Genomic DNA, 16,463 nt, shown 5'->3' on the forward strand with positions numbered 1-16,463 from the left:
TATTTTCTCTAACTCACTCAATGGCCTTATGTCTCCCTTGAAAAAGAGATTAATGATCTCAATGGGATTTCACCTCGATAAATAAAGGATTTGAATTGAATTTTCTGTGAAGAACAGATATCTGAACACATTTTCAGTGACCACCCACTGTACCCCCCCCTACACATTTATATTACATACAGGGTGTTCTGGTCCACCAGACCCACGAACACTAGCTGTATAACAGAAATATGAACACACCACACAAGAGTTAAGGTCAAACTTAAATATGTTTACTAAATGTTGTAACATATATAGATAAAGAATAAATGAACACATCCAAAGTACAGAAAAAAGAAGAAAAAAAAAAGACACTATTCCTTCCTAACTAGTTCCTCGAAGAGCTTGAGGAATTTGGCGGAGGCTTCCTCCGAGGCTGCCTGCTGGCGGTTGAAGCGGTCCTCCTCCTTGTCCGCCTCTGCCTCCAGGAACTGTAGCAAAGCGCTTTTTCTTTTTTTTCGGGGAGGGGGACCGGCAGAGGTGGATGGCTCAACACACTCCTGGCTGTCCGAGCCAGACTCTGTGGCCTCCTCATCCTCCACTGTGGCCTGGCTCTGGACAGCCTCAGTGGATGTTGAGCCACTGCCAGAAGCCACAGCAGCAGTGGCCGAGTCCATCAGGGTGGGAGGGTCGATGAATGGCCTCCCACCGATGGCCTCATGCATGGCCGTAAAATACGGATCTATTATTTTCCCAATCAAGGAAAATGTCACTCACTCCCAGGCTTTCTTGGCAGTGTGCCTTCGGCCAGTAAAAAGGTTATCGTTCTCGACCCTCACTTTGATGAGGGTCAGAGTGTCTTGCTCTGTCCCTGTGAAAAGACAAAGTAAAAGGTGTAGCTTAAAACTGTTGGAAGATTTACAGACTGTAATGAGCGATGGATTCTAGTGTACAACATAGCCCAAACCAAATGATGGTGCTGAATGCTAAACAAAGTTCTGGTTGATTTAACACTCTTACAAAAAAATTAACGTTTGCACTTTTAAACATCATGGCATGCTGTAGCAGGATTGGGTGTAGTTAAAATGTGGATAAAAACATAAAGAATATCAGGTGAAATGTCAATAAGGAATGCGGTTAGAGGGCTCTAACTGCATACAGACGGGCGGAGTTGGATCGCGCATTTCACTTCTTAAATAACTAATGCAACGTATCATTATCAACACTTACATTTGTGCATTGCTCCCGCCATGGTTTTGAAATGATTCCAGCGGTGTGTCACGCCTATTTTATACCCAACGTTCCCGGAAATGCATCCGCGAAGGAGCCGCGAAGGACCGTGGAGGACCCATTAGTGTATCCTCGGTTATAGCTCCACCAGAGAGCCTCCTTGACGCTCGATCCTCGAATTGCATTTAGAGAAATGAGATGTCCTTCAACATGGCGCGCTGAAATTCATTTCCGGGTCACTACCGGAGGACAGAGGAGTCGAGGAGTCGAGGAGTCGAGGAGGGGGATTTGACGAAATGAGAAAGGGCCCAGGGCTATATATAGGTGAGGGGGATGGGCAAAGGTGTAAACAATCAGGGCAGGGCCAAGCAATCTCAAGGGCGGGAAACACACAAAGGCAGGAAATGTGGGATCTGGAATGAGAGGAAAGATTACTTTCAAAATAAAAACAGGAAGTAAGTGACAAGATCCAAACACATAACTAGATTAAAAACATAACTAAACCTAACATATCTGTCGAGTCACAACATTACTAGTGTGGTACATTTGAATAATATAACAATTTTTTAAAAAACGTTGTTTTTATTGAAGTCTTTGAAATCACACATTTAGCTAATTTGTTTTGGCAAAAGGAGGCTTTTACACATGATGTTTCCTCACAGATCACTGAGCATCCTTTTGTTTACTTCAAGGTCCAAGCTGAGCCAGATAGTGGTGGATGTGTCTGCCGGGCCGTACAAGGACCGCACAGTGATGTTCCTGGGTTCAGACGATGGCCGAGTCCTGAAGCTTCTGACCAGCACACATCCTAACGACAACTTCGGATCCAAACTGCTGGAGGACATACATGTCTACAATCCATCCAAGTAAGATCTGAGCACATCTGAGATTATTCTCATACTCCTCTTCTGCTGAAGACGGCTTTATATGAGGTGTGTGTGTGTGTGTGTGTGTGTGTGTGTGTGTGTGTGTGTGTGTGTGTGTGTGTGTGTGTGTGTGTGTGTGTGTGTGTGTGTGTGTGTGTGTGTGTGTGTGTGTGTGTGTGTGTGTGGTGTGTGTTGTGTGTAGGTGTAATGTTCAGGGTCAGGAGGACAGAAGGGTTCTGGCTCTGGAGCTGGATAAGGAGCACCATGCGTTGTTCGTGGCGTTCAGCAGCTGTGTGATCAGAGTGCCGCTCAGCCGCTGCAGCCAGCATGGAGCCTGTAGAAGGTGAGTTCACACACAGCAGCTGCTCTCACTCAGCCTTATGCTCTGAGGTCTGTACTTGATCTCACAAAATAAAATTGGGTAAACATAAAACCTAAACAGACCAATCATTGGTGGCTTGATCTGGAGTAACCCTAAAGATCTTGTGCCTTGTCTCTTATTATTCAACACATATATTGGACCTCTCATCGTGGATTTAAACTTGACCCAAACTGCTAGAGACTGGACTTTGATTGGACTGCCACTAATAAGGTCTTGAGACTGGGCTTAGATTTGCTCTGGAGAGGAAACTTGACTTGATCTGGCTTTTTAACCATAAGACATGACTAGAGACTTTGCTCAAATTGCTTTAGACTTAAGATATAGTTATGTGTGTGTTTATGCATATTCTCTTCTTTTATTTCTACTTCTTGTGAGTTTTTCTCATCAATATAATCCTCTCTTTATTTCTGTCTCCACACCATTTTATTTCTTCATCTCTTCCCTTTAATGTCCCTCTCAATCTTCTTTAATTCTTCCCTCCCCTCCCCTTCCTCCTGTCCCTGGGTTCTGCTTCAGCTGTTTCAACTTTGTTTGTTAGGAAACACCTCACCATTAATAGTGGTATCACAGTACAATTTGACAATATCAGAATCAGAATACCTTAATTAGTCCCACAGAGTGGAAATGTACATTGTTAAAACGGGAAAGAACCAAAGACAGCTTCATGTTCATGGGGAGGCGTGTGGCGCAGTGGGTAGAGCCTTGGTGTTAGGGTCAGGGTGTCACATGTTCAAACCCCACTGCAGTCAGCATGTTGTTTTGTCGCTGTCGTCCCTAACCCTAACCCTGGGCAAGACACTTCACCCCAAATTGCTCCTGTGTGTATTGCCCACAGTATTGAGTATGTAAGTCGCTTTGCATCTAACAAGTAACATGTAATGTAATGTTACCTAAGAAGCATGCATACAAAAATATTAAAGATAAGAAAAAATATTATAATAAAAAAAGGTACACAATTGACAAAATCCTGTAATATCACGTCCTGTAATAGTTCTGAGGAATTAGCAGCCAGGTATATATTCCACAGTTTTTTTTGTTATAGTCTGTGTTGTTGTGTGTCCCCCCACACACACAACAACACAGACTATAACACTCCTTGTTGTTAACCACCAACTATGTGCAATATGTGCAATATATATATACATGCTGTTAAAAACTGTGCAATATACCTCTACCTCTACTAGGGGCTGTGCTGGTTGTATAGTCTAACCCAGTGGTTCCCAACCTTTTTTGTCTTGTGTACCCCCTGAGCCTTTTGTCATACCATGAGTACCCCCTCACTCATACGTGCTGATGATCCTTCACAAGTAGAACGTAACTGATTATTGAATGAAAGTAACTTTATTTCATCTCCTTAATTTGAACATTTAATTCTCAGGCATTTTCTTAATTTTAACTTAAATCACTCAATAAAAATGAATATGTTGCCTTGAAAATAAATAATATAATCAAATAAATACATATGAAATCAAAATAATCAACTTATCTTTGCTATATATATATCTTGTAACATTTAGGCTTAAACCTGGAGCCCCTTTGAATAAGTCCCCTTTAAACAGGCATTTAAACTTTAATTCGGGAACAAAACACTTAGCAAAATAATATCCAGAATCAGTATAGGCCTAGCAGTTTCTTTTCACCAGTCATGTGAGCTTTAATGAGATACTTGAGCTTGCTTGTCTTTCAAAAGCTTTGATAGTTCTGGAGGCAGTGTGGAAACAGCTGTGACCAGGCTGGTCTCCACATCCAGTCTGTTCCTCTGCTTGGTTTTGATGAGTGTTAAAGCTGAGAAGGTCACCTCACACAAATAAGTAGAACCAAACGGCAAAAGTTCAATCAGTGCATGTTTTCCCAGTTCAGGATATTCCTTCTCCACATCACACCAAAACTCAGTCAATGACTTCTCAGCATACGCCATCCTCAGACCGTGAAGGATGAATTCCACGTACCCCCTGCAGTTCCCCGCACTGAGGCTGCGGTGGGTCCGCAGAAGTAGAAATGAATCCAAATAATATATATGTTTCACTGTACTGCCTTGGTTTCAGTTTGGCCTCTTTCTTACGTTTCTCTGCGGGCTCCTCCTGGCCTGAATCCAGAGCAAGCGGATGTTTTAGCCATTTATCCATAGCGCAGACCTACCAGTATTTTTCTGGCTGCACGTAAGCAGCTGTTTTCATTGTGGGATTTTGGCGCGGTTGTGCCACAGACTATTGTCTCCCTAGGGAAACTAATCGCGCACTATCGTTTTTGACGGGATTATTCTTTTTTGTACTTGTCACCTTGGAATTCCACGTACCCCGTGCAGTTCCCTCGCGTACTACTAGGGGTAGGCGTACCCCCGGTTGGGAAACACTGGTCTAACCCAGGGATGCCCACACTTTTTTGTCTGGTGAGCTACTTTTAAAATGATCAGCTCACCGAGGTCTACCAACCAAAAATAAAATCCCAAATTGCAAGGGTTGCTGAATAACACGTTTTATTTATACATGGGATAACTAGCATGCAACAAACGACTAATTTGATAAATCTATCGATTAATGAAACGATTAATGGACTATTTGGACTATTACGTGGTCAGATGATAATTCCATCAGAGGCTCCTGCAGCATTGCTGGAAGGCTGTTGCTGCTCTCACTCACAATGAATGGGTTCCTCACCCAATCCAGTCTTTCTGACTTATTTTCAATGTCCTGAAAATAATGGCTGAAATCAGTGTAGAGTTTGGACAGGTGTGCTTGCACCAGTTTGACCACTGGACCCCTGGCAACAGCAGTTGTGGCAAGATGGGCATTGAGTAGTGGGAAACAGCTCACGTCTCCCTCATCATATTTCCTCTCCCATAGTTTGAGCTTTTTTGTGAATCCTTGAACTTTGTCATACAATTTCAGGATATGTGACTCCTTGCCCTGAAGTGATAGGTTGAGCTCGTTGAGTTTGGTAAACACATCAGCAAGATATGCCAGGCGCGCCACCCACTTGTCATCCTCAAGCTGCACAGCAAGAGGATGCATATGCTCCGTCAAGAACACAAAAACTTCATTGCGAAGTTCATAAAGTCTCAGTAGCGTTTTCCCATGAGACAGCCAGCACACGTCTGTGTGAACCAATAGCTGATCGTGCTCTGTGCCGTTCTCATGACAAAGAGTTTCAAACAGCCTGTGATTCAATGGCCGAGATTGGATGAAGTTTATCATCTTCACAGCATCATCCATAACAGCACTTAAATCAGGGCTCACCCTCTTGCTAGCTAGTGCTTCACGATGAATAATACAAACATCCATTTCATGTCTGGATTTACCTTTCTTACGTGCCCAAAAAGTCCCTTTACACGCCCCGTCATCGCAGCTGCTCCATCAGTACAGATGTGGCTGCAGGTTTTCCACTGCAGATCATGTTCTCTGAAGAAGCTGTCGATAACCTGGAACAATTCTTCCCCAGTTGTCTTTCCTGGCAGCGTTTTGCAAAATAAAATATGCTCGTTTATGTCCGACGCATCTTTGTAACGCACGAAGGACAGGAGCTGGGGTTCTCCACTCACGTCTGTCATTTCATCCAGCTGCAAAGCGAACTGACCGGCTAGTTTTATTTTGTCCACCACTTGTCCAATTATATTAACAGACATATCATTGATCCGACGGGATACGGTGTTAGTCGACAGGGGAACTTTCTTGAGTGCTTCGGCTGCTTTCTTGTCTATCATAATTTCGGCCAACGCAGTCGCTGCAGAGAAAATTAGCTCCTCAACAATAGAGTGAGGTTTTTTTTATTTAGCCACAAGCAGGGACACGGCGTAAGATGCCTCGAGTGCTTTCATTGACACATTCGTGGCTTTCATCATTACTGTCTGGCTCGACTTAAATTCCGACAGCTTCGTCTGTAAAATTCTTCACTTTTATCGACACTTCCCGAGTATTTGGTGCTCTGGTGTCTCTGTAAATGCGCTGGCTTCATCGCACTATTAGCCAGGACTTCACCGCAAAAGAAGCACTGAGGCTGCGGTGGGTCCGCAGAAGTAGAAATGAATCCAAATAATATATATGTTTCACTGTACTGCCTTGGTTTCAGTTTGGCCTCTTTCTTACGTTTCTCTGTGGGCTCCTCCTGGCCTGAATCCAGAGCAAGCGGACGTTTTAGCCATTTATCCATAGCGCAGACCTACCAGTATTTTTCTGGCTGCACGTAAGCAGCTGTTTTCATTGTGGGATTTTGGCGCGGTTGTGCCACAGACTATTGTCTCCCTAGGGAAACTAATCGCGCACTATCATTTTTGACGGGATTATTCTTTTTTTTACTTGTCAACTTGGAATTCCACGTACCCCCTGCAGTTCCCTCGCGTACTACTAGGGGTACGCGTACCCCCGGTTGGGAAACACTGGTCTAACCCAGGGATGCCCACACTTTTTTGTCTGGTGAGCTACTTTTAAAATGACCAGCTCACCGAGGTCTACCAACCAAAAATAAAATCCCAAATTGCAAGGGTTGCTGAATAACACGTTTTATGTATACATGGGATAACTAGCATGCAACAAACGACTAATTTGATAAATCTATCGATTAATGAAACGATTAATGGACTATTTGGACTATTACTGCCTTGCACAATTTCTCAAACGCTCTAATTTAGCCATCAACTTTTAGATTTAGCTTGAAGTTGTTTTAGGCATGTGGAAACTAACAATGAAGACAATAAAGATGAATACTTGATTCAAAAATACATATATTATTAAATTAACTTAACAAATTGTGAACACAATTAACATTGCTTTTTATTTGAATTAAATAAATAATATTTCACATCAAAAGAAACAACAATGTTTTATCAAATCGTATTAAATAATCTGATGGCAGAACTGTAAACAGAATAGCTGAAACTTTAACAAAATAAAGAGTAACTCTGTTGCCTCTCTAATCGTTAACACATGTTTGTATATTTGAGTTAACTCCGTGTGTTGCTGCTAGCATACATAACACCTGACGTGGACAAGTTACTCATGGATGGACGGGGCTACAGAGCTACTAGAAAGACAGTCGAACCCGGTGCATTCCTCCGTCTGAATGTGGTGCACTTTTGCTACATGCTCAACACTCTTGGCATAGAGCATTGTCCACCTCAAGACGGCTAAAATGTAACCACACCTTGGAGCGCTTCTCTCCGCCATCTCCTCCGTGTGTTGCTGCATGTAGCAGCCGCTTGTGTGTGTAAACTGCCCCGCCCCCTCGCACACAGACGGGGGAGAGAGATCTCGTCTGGGTTGGAAAGGTGAACAATACACCGAACATAGACGCATTTCTTTGTCTTTTTGCATGTTAGAAACGAGTTGGCGACACTAAGACTGAGAGATAATGTTTGTGTATCAATAATACATGACCTTTCTCTTTCTCAACTCGCTACTCGGAGGGAAGTCGCTGTCATATGCCTTGTGAACACTCCGATAATGCCTCTCCACGTTACCTTCCTTTGGCAGAGCGACGCTTGCTTTACAGATAAGGCAAATAACCTTTGAATGTGACATCACAACAAAATATTCTTCCTCCCATTCTGGGTGGAAGTGATATGTCTTTAGCTTTTTGCTCGGTCCCGCACTCATTTTGTTGTTTGTCTCTTGTGTGCCTCTTAATTTGAGTTTTCCCAGCACTTGACTGATTTTGTATCGCTTTGCATTCTGGGTTAACAGACTGGAAAGCGATAGGTCGCTTTTTCTGTCAATCAAGTAAACTCCTGAATTAAGTGGCAGGGAGGCCAAGGGAGGAGGGATCAAAACCAGTTTTGTCTATTTTAACGGAGCTGGATTTTTTTTTTTTATGAATGACTCGCGATCTACCAGCATTGCCCCCGCGGTCCTAACCGCTGCAGGAAGGAAGGACCTGCTGTATTTCTCCGTGAGACAGCGGGGCAGCAGCCTGTCACTGAAGGGGCTGCACAGTTAGGACAGGGTGTCCTGGAGGGGGGGACACATGTCAATATTATGGTGGCGATGGCGAACCAATTATAATTTGGATTCAAACATTGTTTTTCCAGCCATGACTATTTCATGGTTTGAGTCTTGATTTATACACATCAACACTTTTTTGGAGTTATGCCCTGACAACTGTCATGTATACATTTAAAAAGATGGGCCTTAATGGCATCAAGCTGATATCCACCATATGATTTGTGGTATGTACCCAGTGCTTAATTTGTAAATCATAAGGTGCCGGAACGCAAAGTACATATGACAGCTCAGGGATGACGAGATGCGTAGGTCCCGGAACGTATACAGAAAAGGTGCTGAAAACAACATGAAAATGTCCACTTGCAACGCTGTGGGACTTACAAGCCTCAATTTCAAATAGTATCCATGGTATAAATGTTATGACGATAATTTATAATTTATCACAGGTGGGACTTCAGTATACAGCCAGCAATTAATTTCTCAACAGGTTTAACGTGTAAAAAAAATATTTATTAGGCCTATTCAAAGATTGGCACGGCGGCCTATTAATAGACAGTATGTTTGCTCACCATATTTAGTTGTTTAAAACACCCCACATCACGAGCATGTCCGGATTGTCCTCTATCTCTTTTTTTCTGCTTTTACTGCGTGTGTCTGTGGCAGTTCTGTGTCCTTTGGCCACCCAGGACCTCACGTACGGGACTGGATTGAATTTAGCCAGGGGGGGTCCAACAAGATTTAGGAAGAGTAAAGATGACATGGTAGATGTGAGCAAAGAGCTACGGTTGGGAGTGCAAATCAAGTTCATTTGAGAAAATCCGCGCTCACATTCAGCACTTGCAATGGGAATGCTGTTGACAGCAACAAGTAACTCCATCAGCTCATCGGGGGTGTCTTTACCATCTGAGTCTCTGTACGTTCTGTAGGCCCGTATGACTGCGCGCGGGTTGGCAATGTTGAAGCGCTGACACAGTGACTCGACCTCAGTCTCTCCATACAGCGCACCTGCGTCCTCGGGCCAGTATTGTGCGTAAAGCACCTTCAACTCCTCAATGAACTTGTTATATCCAGTTTTATCTGGCATCCGGCCTCCTTGAGATAACATACGGTCCTCCAAGTTCTTGGCCACAGTTAGAAAAAACTGACCTGTCGCTGGACGTCCCACACTCTTCTACGCTCAATGCGCTCTCCTCTCCTACTGAATCTTCCTGCTGTAAGCCAGCTGATGTCGCGGTTCCGCTCGCCTCTTGCTCCGGCTGTTGTACCGGGCTAGTTGATGCCAGGGTACCCACCCTTTGCTGTTGGTGGTCCACCTGGCTGACGGTAGCTGGCTCCTGTTCCGGCTGGCGGTGAACCTGTCCCGCTGCCCGGGCTTGGCTAGCTGTCGGTTAGCTAGCTGGCTAGCTGTTGCGGCGCTAACCTCCTCCTGGTTTTGACCATCAACATGACCGCTGCAGCTGCCCTCGTCGCTGCTTGTGGAGGCTTTTCTGACTCGTTTTGAAGTGTCTATTACCTCTTCCTTCTTTTTGAAGAAAGACAGTAAATGTAACTGTCTTTTTGACATGCTTGCATTGAATCACCGTTTCTTCCTCTCTGCGACGTGCTCCTCATGTGGCGAATTTCAAAAGTGAAAGACGTTTGTCCGTTGGTCCAGCTTTTCAGTGAGTCAACACAGATATCCGACTCTTTCAAATCTTAATCTTAATTAAAGACATGAAATTCTTGGGATTTTTTCTGTAAATTAATATCTGCATATTTTATTTCATTTTAACCATTTTTATTTTTTATTTTTTGTGAGAGGTACCGGATCTGCCCAAATAGGTGCCGGAACACAGGGTGGCCAAAATGAAGAGGTGCCGGATCCTGTTCCGGCAGGATCCGGCTCAAATTAACCACTGTATGTACCACACTAAAGTCATATGGTCAACTTCCAAGTATTTGTTTAAAATGTATCAACAAGGACTTCAATTCAATTTCCCCATGCAAGAAAGTGTTAAACAGGAAACAAGAATGAATTCCTGGATTATAGCATGTCGGTTCCTTTCATAACTCACATGGAATGCAAAATGTAGCCACGGGAGAATTTTTCCGATCTGTTTTTTCTCCATGACCTCTGTTGGTTGCATTTGACATTATAAAACACTGGGAGAATTGTAGATCCTGCATTTGATTCCTGAACGGAAAATGAAAGCCCATTACGATTGATTTCCGAATTCAAAATCAAAATTGTTACCATCACTAACTGCAATAACTTTATTTTCTGTAAGAACCCATGGTTACCAAACGGGACTGGAGAAAAGCCATCGCATGAACATACCTAGGCCCTATTTCACTTGAGAAATTGGGATAACGTTCCATATATATTATAATTTTCAAGTCAAACAATGTGTTACCGATTAGTATAATTTATCCATATATTCATCGCCATGTCACATGTTGCCTGTGGTATAACCACTTTCTTGGCTTTCTTTTTTCTCATTTTAAATAATGCAATCTTAACATGTGGAGGAGAATACACTGGCTTTACATTTTAAGCATTGGCATGAGATGTTGAGTTATATTGATGGTAGCTTGCAGCAAAGCGGAAAAGTGGAGACTGTGTTTCAGAGTGTGTATGACACCACCGTGTTGTTGGACTGTCGGAATAAGTGTTATTCAAATATAGTGTTGTCCAAATATACCGTTTCGTATTATTTGAGAATTCAATATTTCATTTTATCAATATGGACTACTGGAAAAGCAGATACAAATAGTACTGACCCAGATAAACATTAAAGCCCCCTCCCCCCCTCTCTCTCCAGAGCCTGCCTGGCCTCCCGTGACCCATACTGCATCTGGCTGCGCACCGGGAGCTGTGCCAACATGGCGCCAGGTTTCAAGTACGTGACCCCTCTTTCTTTATGTCTCCTCTCTCCCTCAGACGGCATCAGCCCCACAGCTGATAAAGCTCTCAGCTCCACTAGTATATCTGATGCCCCTTTCCCCCCAAAGCAGTTCTATGGCCAGTTCGGAGCTAGTACCCGATTAAGCTCTGGTTCTTCCTGTTTCCACCACCCGGGGTGCTGACTTTTGGCCCCAAAAAACGGTTCTTAGCTGTCCCCACTCGACTCCCCGTCAAGAAACAAGAACAAATACGTCACGCTTACGTTGGAGACGGGGGCAGGAGCGTTACCACCCACTTTTTAAAAAAAACTAACTTTAAGTGAGCCAACACTAACCAGGCATAGTGTGATGCTCTTTGTTTTTACTAGGGCTGTCAGTTGATTACAAATATTTAATAGCGATTAATCGCATGATTGTCCATAGTTAATCGCAAATGAATCGCACATTTTTTATCTGTTCTAAATGTACCTTAGAGGAATACTCTTTTAATACTCTTATCAACGAGTAAATGAAAACGGAATGAGGCGGAGAAGTGTGTGTGTGTGTGTGTGTGTGTGTGTGTGTGTGTGTGTGTGTGTGTGTGTGTGTGTGTGTGTGTGTGTGTGTGTGTGTGTGTGTGTGTGTGTGTGTGTGTGTGTGTGTGTGTGATGGATCGTTGGAGCTATGTGCAACTCAAGGCATATGCTCGAACGGGAGCTGCCTGGACGCTGCAATCATGTTGCGCGCACTATCCGTGCCGAGTGTGCTGACTTTTCGTACAATGTCCGACTGTCTGGCTACCTGCATAAAGTCAAGTGCTCGGCGCAGTTGTCGGCGAAATGTTGCTCCTCTGTTTTCATTTAAACAGCTCCTTATATCCGTTAGCGCAGCTAGCTAGCACCAGATGCTAACAACAACAATACACGTAAGGTCTCTCTCTCGCTCGCGCCACACATACACACACCCTCCCGGTCCTTCCGATGGCCAGTCGGTGCCTGCCGGTGAGTGTGGAAGTGTGGTCTGCCGCAAGCGGACGGCAGGAGTGGGGCTGTCAGCATCAGCTTGTAGATGGTATTTTAAACTCGATGCGCTCTGAAAGTATGGGGCGGCCGAGGACAAAAAATACACATGCGTTAATCGCATTAAAATAATTAGTTTGTTAATTTTTTTTGCGTTAACGCGTTATTAACGCATTAACTTGACAGCCCTAGCTTTTACCTTATTTGAATGACCATCCGTTCGCTGATATTTCCCTTTTTTAAGACCATCAAAACGATTTCCTGTTGTTTTTTATTATATCAGCTATCGGGTGGAATCATTACTTAGGCTACACAAGTGAAATCGTAAATAAAAATCACCCATCTTATACCAGAGAAACTTTAATAAAGGCGTTGTGATGCCAAAAAGCATACATTCATACTGAAACACATTAACTTATGGGGATAGGGGATATTTATGAGCTGCTTGTGTGACAGTCAGACAGTGAATACTTTCCAGCGGACGTGAGTTAACGGGAGAATAAACGCTAAACGCTAGACTAAACGCTAGACTAAACTCTGGTGGACGAGCAGCACTGCAGCGGTCGGTAAATTCCGCTGAACCACATTAATAAACAATGAAGCAAGGCACTCTAGGAAACCAGACCGGACGCAGTCTCCTATTGTTGTTGTTGTGAGCAGCGTTGGGGAGAAAATCAGCGACGTAAACGATTATGTCATGACGCAGCACCAGTTGGGCTCTGGGCGGTGGAAACACAACCGGTGCTAAAAATAAGAACCGGTTTGGAACCAGAAAAGCACAGGCACGGAGCTAGAACTGGAACTGGTTGGAACACCTTATTTCCAACCAGTTCCAGTTCTAGAACTATCATGTTGTTTGTTGGGGACTTTAAATGTTTTAAATGCTTAATATAATCTGACAAAACTCAGTTAACAGTGAAGTGTTGACTTTATTTGATCATTTCATTGTGAAGTTCATAGTGTGCCTTTTGGCAGTGGTATAAAGTAACTAAGTACATTTACTCAAGTAGCCTACTGTATTTAATACTCAGGTACTTTTTTTGCTACTTTTACATCTACCCCACTACAATTCAGAGGTAAATGGTGTACTTCTACTCCACTACATGTATTTAATACCTTTAGTTACTTTACAGATGTGGATGAATGATGTAAAATATAATCAAGTGTTAAATCAGACTTTAGTTCCACCTGGAGTAAATTCACAAGCTACCCTGCGGTATACAAAGTCATTCAAACTAACCTTTATCAATAATTATAAAACATATCTTATATATTTTTCTGAAATGGATCAATCTGCACAAGGACTAGTTTTACTTTTGGTACTTTAACTATATTTTGATGCTAATACTTTTGTACTTTTACTTGAGTTACATTTTGAATGCAGGATTTGTATTCCTACACTCTTGTGCTTCTACTCTTGCTCAAGAACACAATCTGCGTACTTCTACTTTAAATATAATAACTGCAGCAAAAATAAATAAAACATCGAGAGTGTATTGATTGGTGCACAGACACAATACGATCATCGCTTGCGAAGGATATATCTATATATCTCTATGTTCTATCTATTTTTGCTGCAGTTATTATTGTCCTTACTTTATAAAAAGGGCATATTTCCAAGACAAATGTTCATAAAATACATCCATTGTTTGTTCATACGCTCCTTGAACTCTCTAAAAACATTATTTTTCTTGAATAGATTACAAATTGCCTGAAAATGGTTCAAACAAGCGGCACCATGTGTTACAGGGGTGTGGCGATGAGCTATAAAATGCAGTTCAAAGGGAAACCTTTGCTCTCTCCATTGCGGAGATAATCCCACAAGGGGGTTTTAACAATGACAAACTGTTGTTTATTAGTGGTTGAGTATTACAGTCCCTTCCTTTGCGAGAGCCGTTCAAAAGAGCTGTTTTTTTTAAGGGGGAGGGGTTACTAGGTTTATCTGTGAAATATACTTTTTATAATTCAATCAAATTAAGCCCTGTTTTGACTAATGATTTATATGTGTACACATATAGCCTATCACTTCAATTATTCTAATCATCCTTTGTACTGAAGTATTCAAAAGTAAAAATTACATTTTTAATATAAATGATTTGCTGTGGCCAATTTTTTTCATTGCATTTGACACTTGTAACTCTCTGATTGTAGAACCACGCAAAAATAAATAAATAAATCATAAATAAATAACATAATGAAAATAAATATATTGCAATCCTCAAAACAGCAGCATCCAACAGTCTCTAACCCTTGGATATTACATGTCACTGCATGCATGCACGGAGCACCCGTAGCGCGGAGATCATCATATCATTCTGTCTTGTATTACTTAACAACAAAACAAAACAAAATCAAAACAAAAACTAAACGGCTCGTTCACGAGCGCGAGCCGGCTCCCGTTGTTCACTTAAAAGAGCCGGCTCTTTGAGCTGGCTCATTCGCGACCAACACATCACTATTACATATATCCATGGATGCAGGCACGCAGGCACGTGCACACATAGACATCAAAGTGGGCTTGAGCGCCTGCCCTTTTTCTTCCTCCAGAGAAAGTGCCTTTTTTCCCCCCTTTTTTATTTTTATAAATGAATATATATCTACTGCTGCTTGCGCACAGTTTCCCTTTCCAAAAATGTATTGATTGAACGAGCAATATAGTGAAGGATAGGATTGCCGATCTTTCAGCAGATTTGGATAACCAGAAAAAAACAAAAGTCAAGTCATTCGTAGCATTTTCAGTTGCAATCGATGAGAGCACTGACATTACAGATGTTGCACAACTGGCCATATTCATTTGTGGTGTTGGTGAGAATTTGACGGTCAACGAAGAGTTCCTTGAGTTGGTTCCTATGACAGACACCACTAAAGCGGATGACATTTTTTGCGCTGTCGTTGAAGCACTGGACAGGGTCGGAGTGGACTGGACCCGTGCTGTCAGTCTGGCTACAGGCGGCGCACCATCAATGATCGGGAAAAAAGCAGGTGTTGTCACAAAATTCAGGGAGAAAGTACAAGCAAAAATGGATCACGTCATGAAAGTGGTTGTCCAAACGGTTAATTTCATCCGAGCCAGAGGGCTGAATCACCGTCAGTTCGACAGCCTCCTCAGTGATAAAGACATCACCTGTAGCCTACCATATCACACTGAAGTAAGGTGGATGAGCCGAGGTGCCGTTCTGAAGCGTTTTTCTGATATACGCGAGGAAATTGGACAGTTCATGGAGAATAAGGGTAAGCCAGTGCATGAATTTAAAAAACCCAGAATGGCTGCAGGACCTTGCATTCATGGTGGATATTTCAGAGCACTTGAATAATCTGAAGATAACAATGCAAGGTCGCAAAAAAGTTGTCACAGAATATTATGACAGCATGCGCGCATTTAAATTGAAGCTGGCTTTGTGGGAGACACAGCTGTCAAGTGGTGACCCTGCTCATTCCCCTCATCTAAGAAATGTGCATATGACCGGAGTTACTGCTGACATGAGACGGTACAAAAACAAAATTACGGAATCGCTTCGGGAGTTTGAGCGGCGGTTTCAGGTCTTTGGTGAGCTTGAGACAGAGTTTGCAGTTTTTCGCTCGCCATTTGCAGTTAAGGCTGCGGATCTGCCCGTCGACATACAGCTTGAGATAATCGACTTACAATGTGATCAGGATTTAAAGAGCAACTTGCAGGGTTTTTTTTTCTAGGCGTCTAAGAAACCAGGAGCAGCCAAGGATTAGAAAAAATAACGGCCATCGGAGAAAAATTGAGCTGTGGTGTGAGGAGAACGGCCATCGGAAAGAAATAACCGCCATCGGAGAGAAATTGAGCAGCCAAGTTTAAGCATAAATCTTGGAGCAGCCAAGATATTTATGCTTAAACTTGCTTGAAAATTACAATTAAAAAAGTGAATGCAGGATTTGATATGTTTTACGAGACATAAGGGCAGGAATTCAGAGGGAAAGGAGCAATTTTGAGCTCTGCTCTTAAAAACGGCTATTTTTTAAGGTCATACGTCAAACGCGCCATATTACATCACAAAGGGGACACATCTCCGCTCTCTGACCGCGGGAATAGTTAGTAGTTGCGTTGAGCAGTGGTGTTGAGCAGTTGTGTTTTAGTGAGCTGGTATTTTTCGGTAGTTTTACATTGTATTTCAATCATTGTATTGTATTTGTAATCATGGTGCAGTATTGTGTTTGCGCAGTT

At 42.7% G+C, this 16,463-nt stretch overlaps 2 protein-coding genes across 11 annotated transcripts in view; one reads left to right on the forward strand and one right to left on the reverse strand.

The window, feature by feature from the left end:
• Positions 1–16,463, forward strand: part of LOC307023307 (semaphorin-6D-like) — a 262,682-nt gene that overhangs the window by 199,387 nt on the left and 46,832 nt on the right. For 9 of the 10 annotated variants that reach the window (XM_079656498.1, XM_079656494.1, XM_079656496.1 and 6 more), the window contains 3 exons: positions 1,902–2,075; positions 2,278–2,418; positions 11,192–11,269. In XM_079656498.1, the coding sequence (XP_079512624.1) occupies positions 1,902–2,075; positions 2,278–2,418; positions 11,192–11,269 (393 nt within the window). The remainder of the gene's footprint in view (positions 1–1,901; positions 2,076–2,277; positions 2,419–11,191; positions 11,270–16,463) is intronic. The other variant, XM_079656502.1, reaches the window with a different exon arrangement.
• Positions 251–1,641, reverse strand: LOC307023319 (uncharacterized protein). The gene is made up of 2 exons (XM_079656527.1): positions 1,210–1,641; positions 251–850 (listed from the first exon to the last, which is right to left on the reverse strand). The coding sequence occupies exon 2, from the start codon at positions 702–704 to the stop codon at positions 354–356; it is 351 nt and encodes a 116-aa protein (XP_079512653.1). The 5' UTR covers positions 705–850; positions 1,210–1,641; the 3' UTR covers positions 251–353.

This window comes from Notothenia rossii (genome assembly GCF_949606895.1).
Source record: "Notothenia rossii genome assembly, chromosome: 10".
NCBI classification, from domain to species: Eukaryota; Metazoa; Chordata; class Actinopteri; order Perciformes; family Nototheniidae; genus Notothenia; species Notothenia rossii.

What these genes read in the sequence shown, in the direction of transcription:
- LOC307023319 (XM_079656527.1), bottom strand. Translation starts at nt 704, where the DNA reads ATGCATGAGGCCATCGGTGGGAGGCCATTCATCGACCCTCCCACCCTG.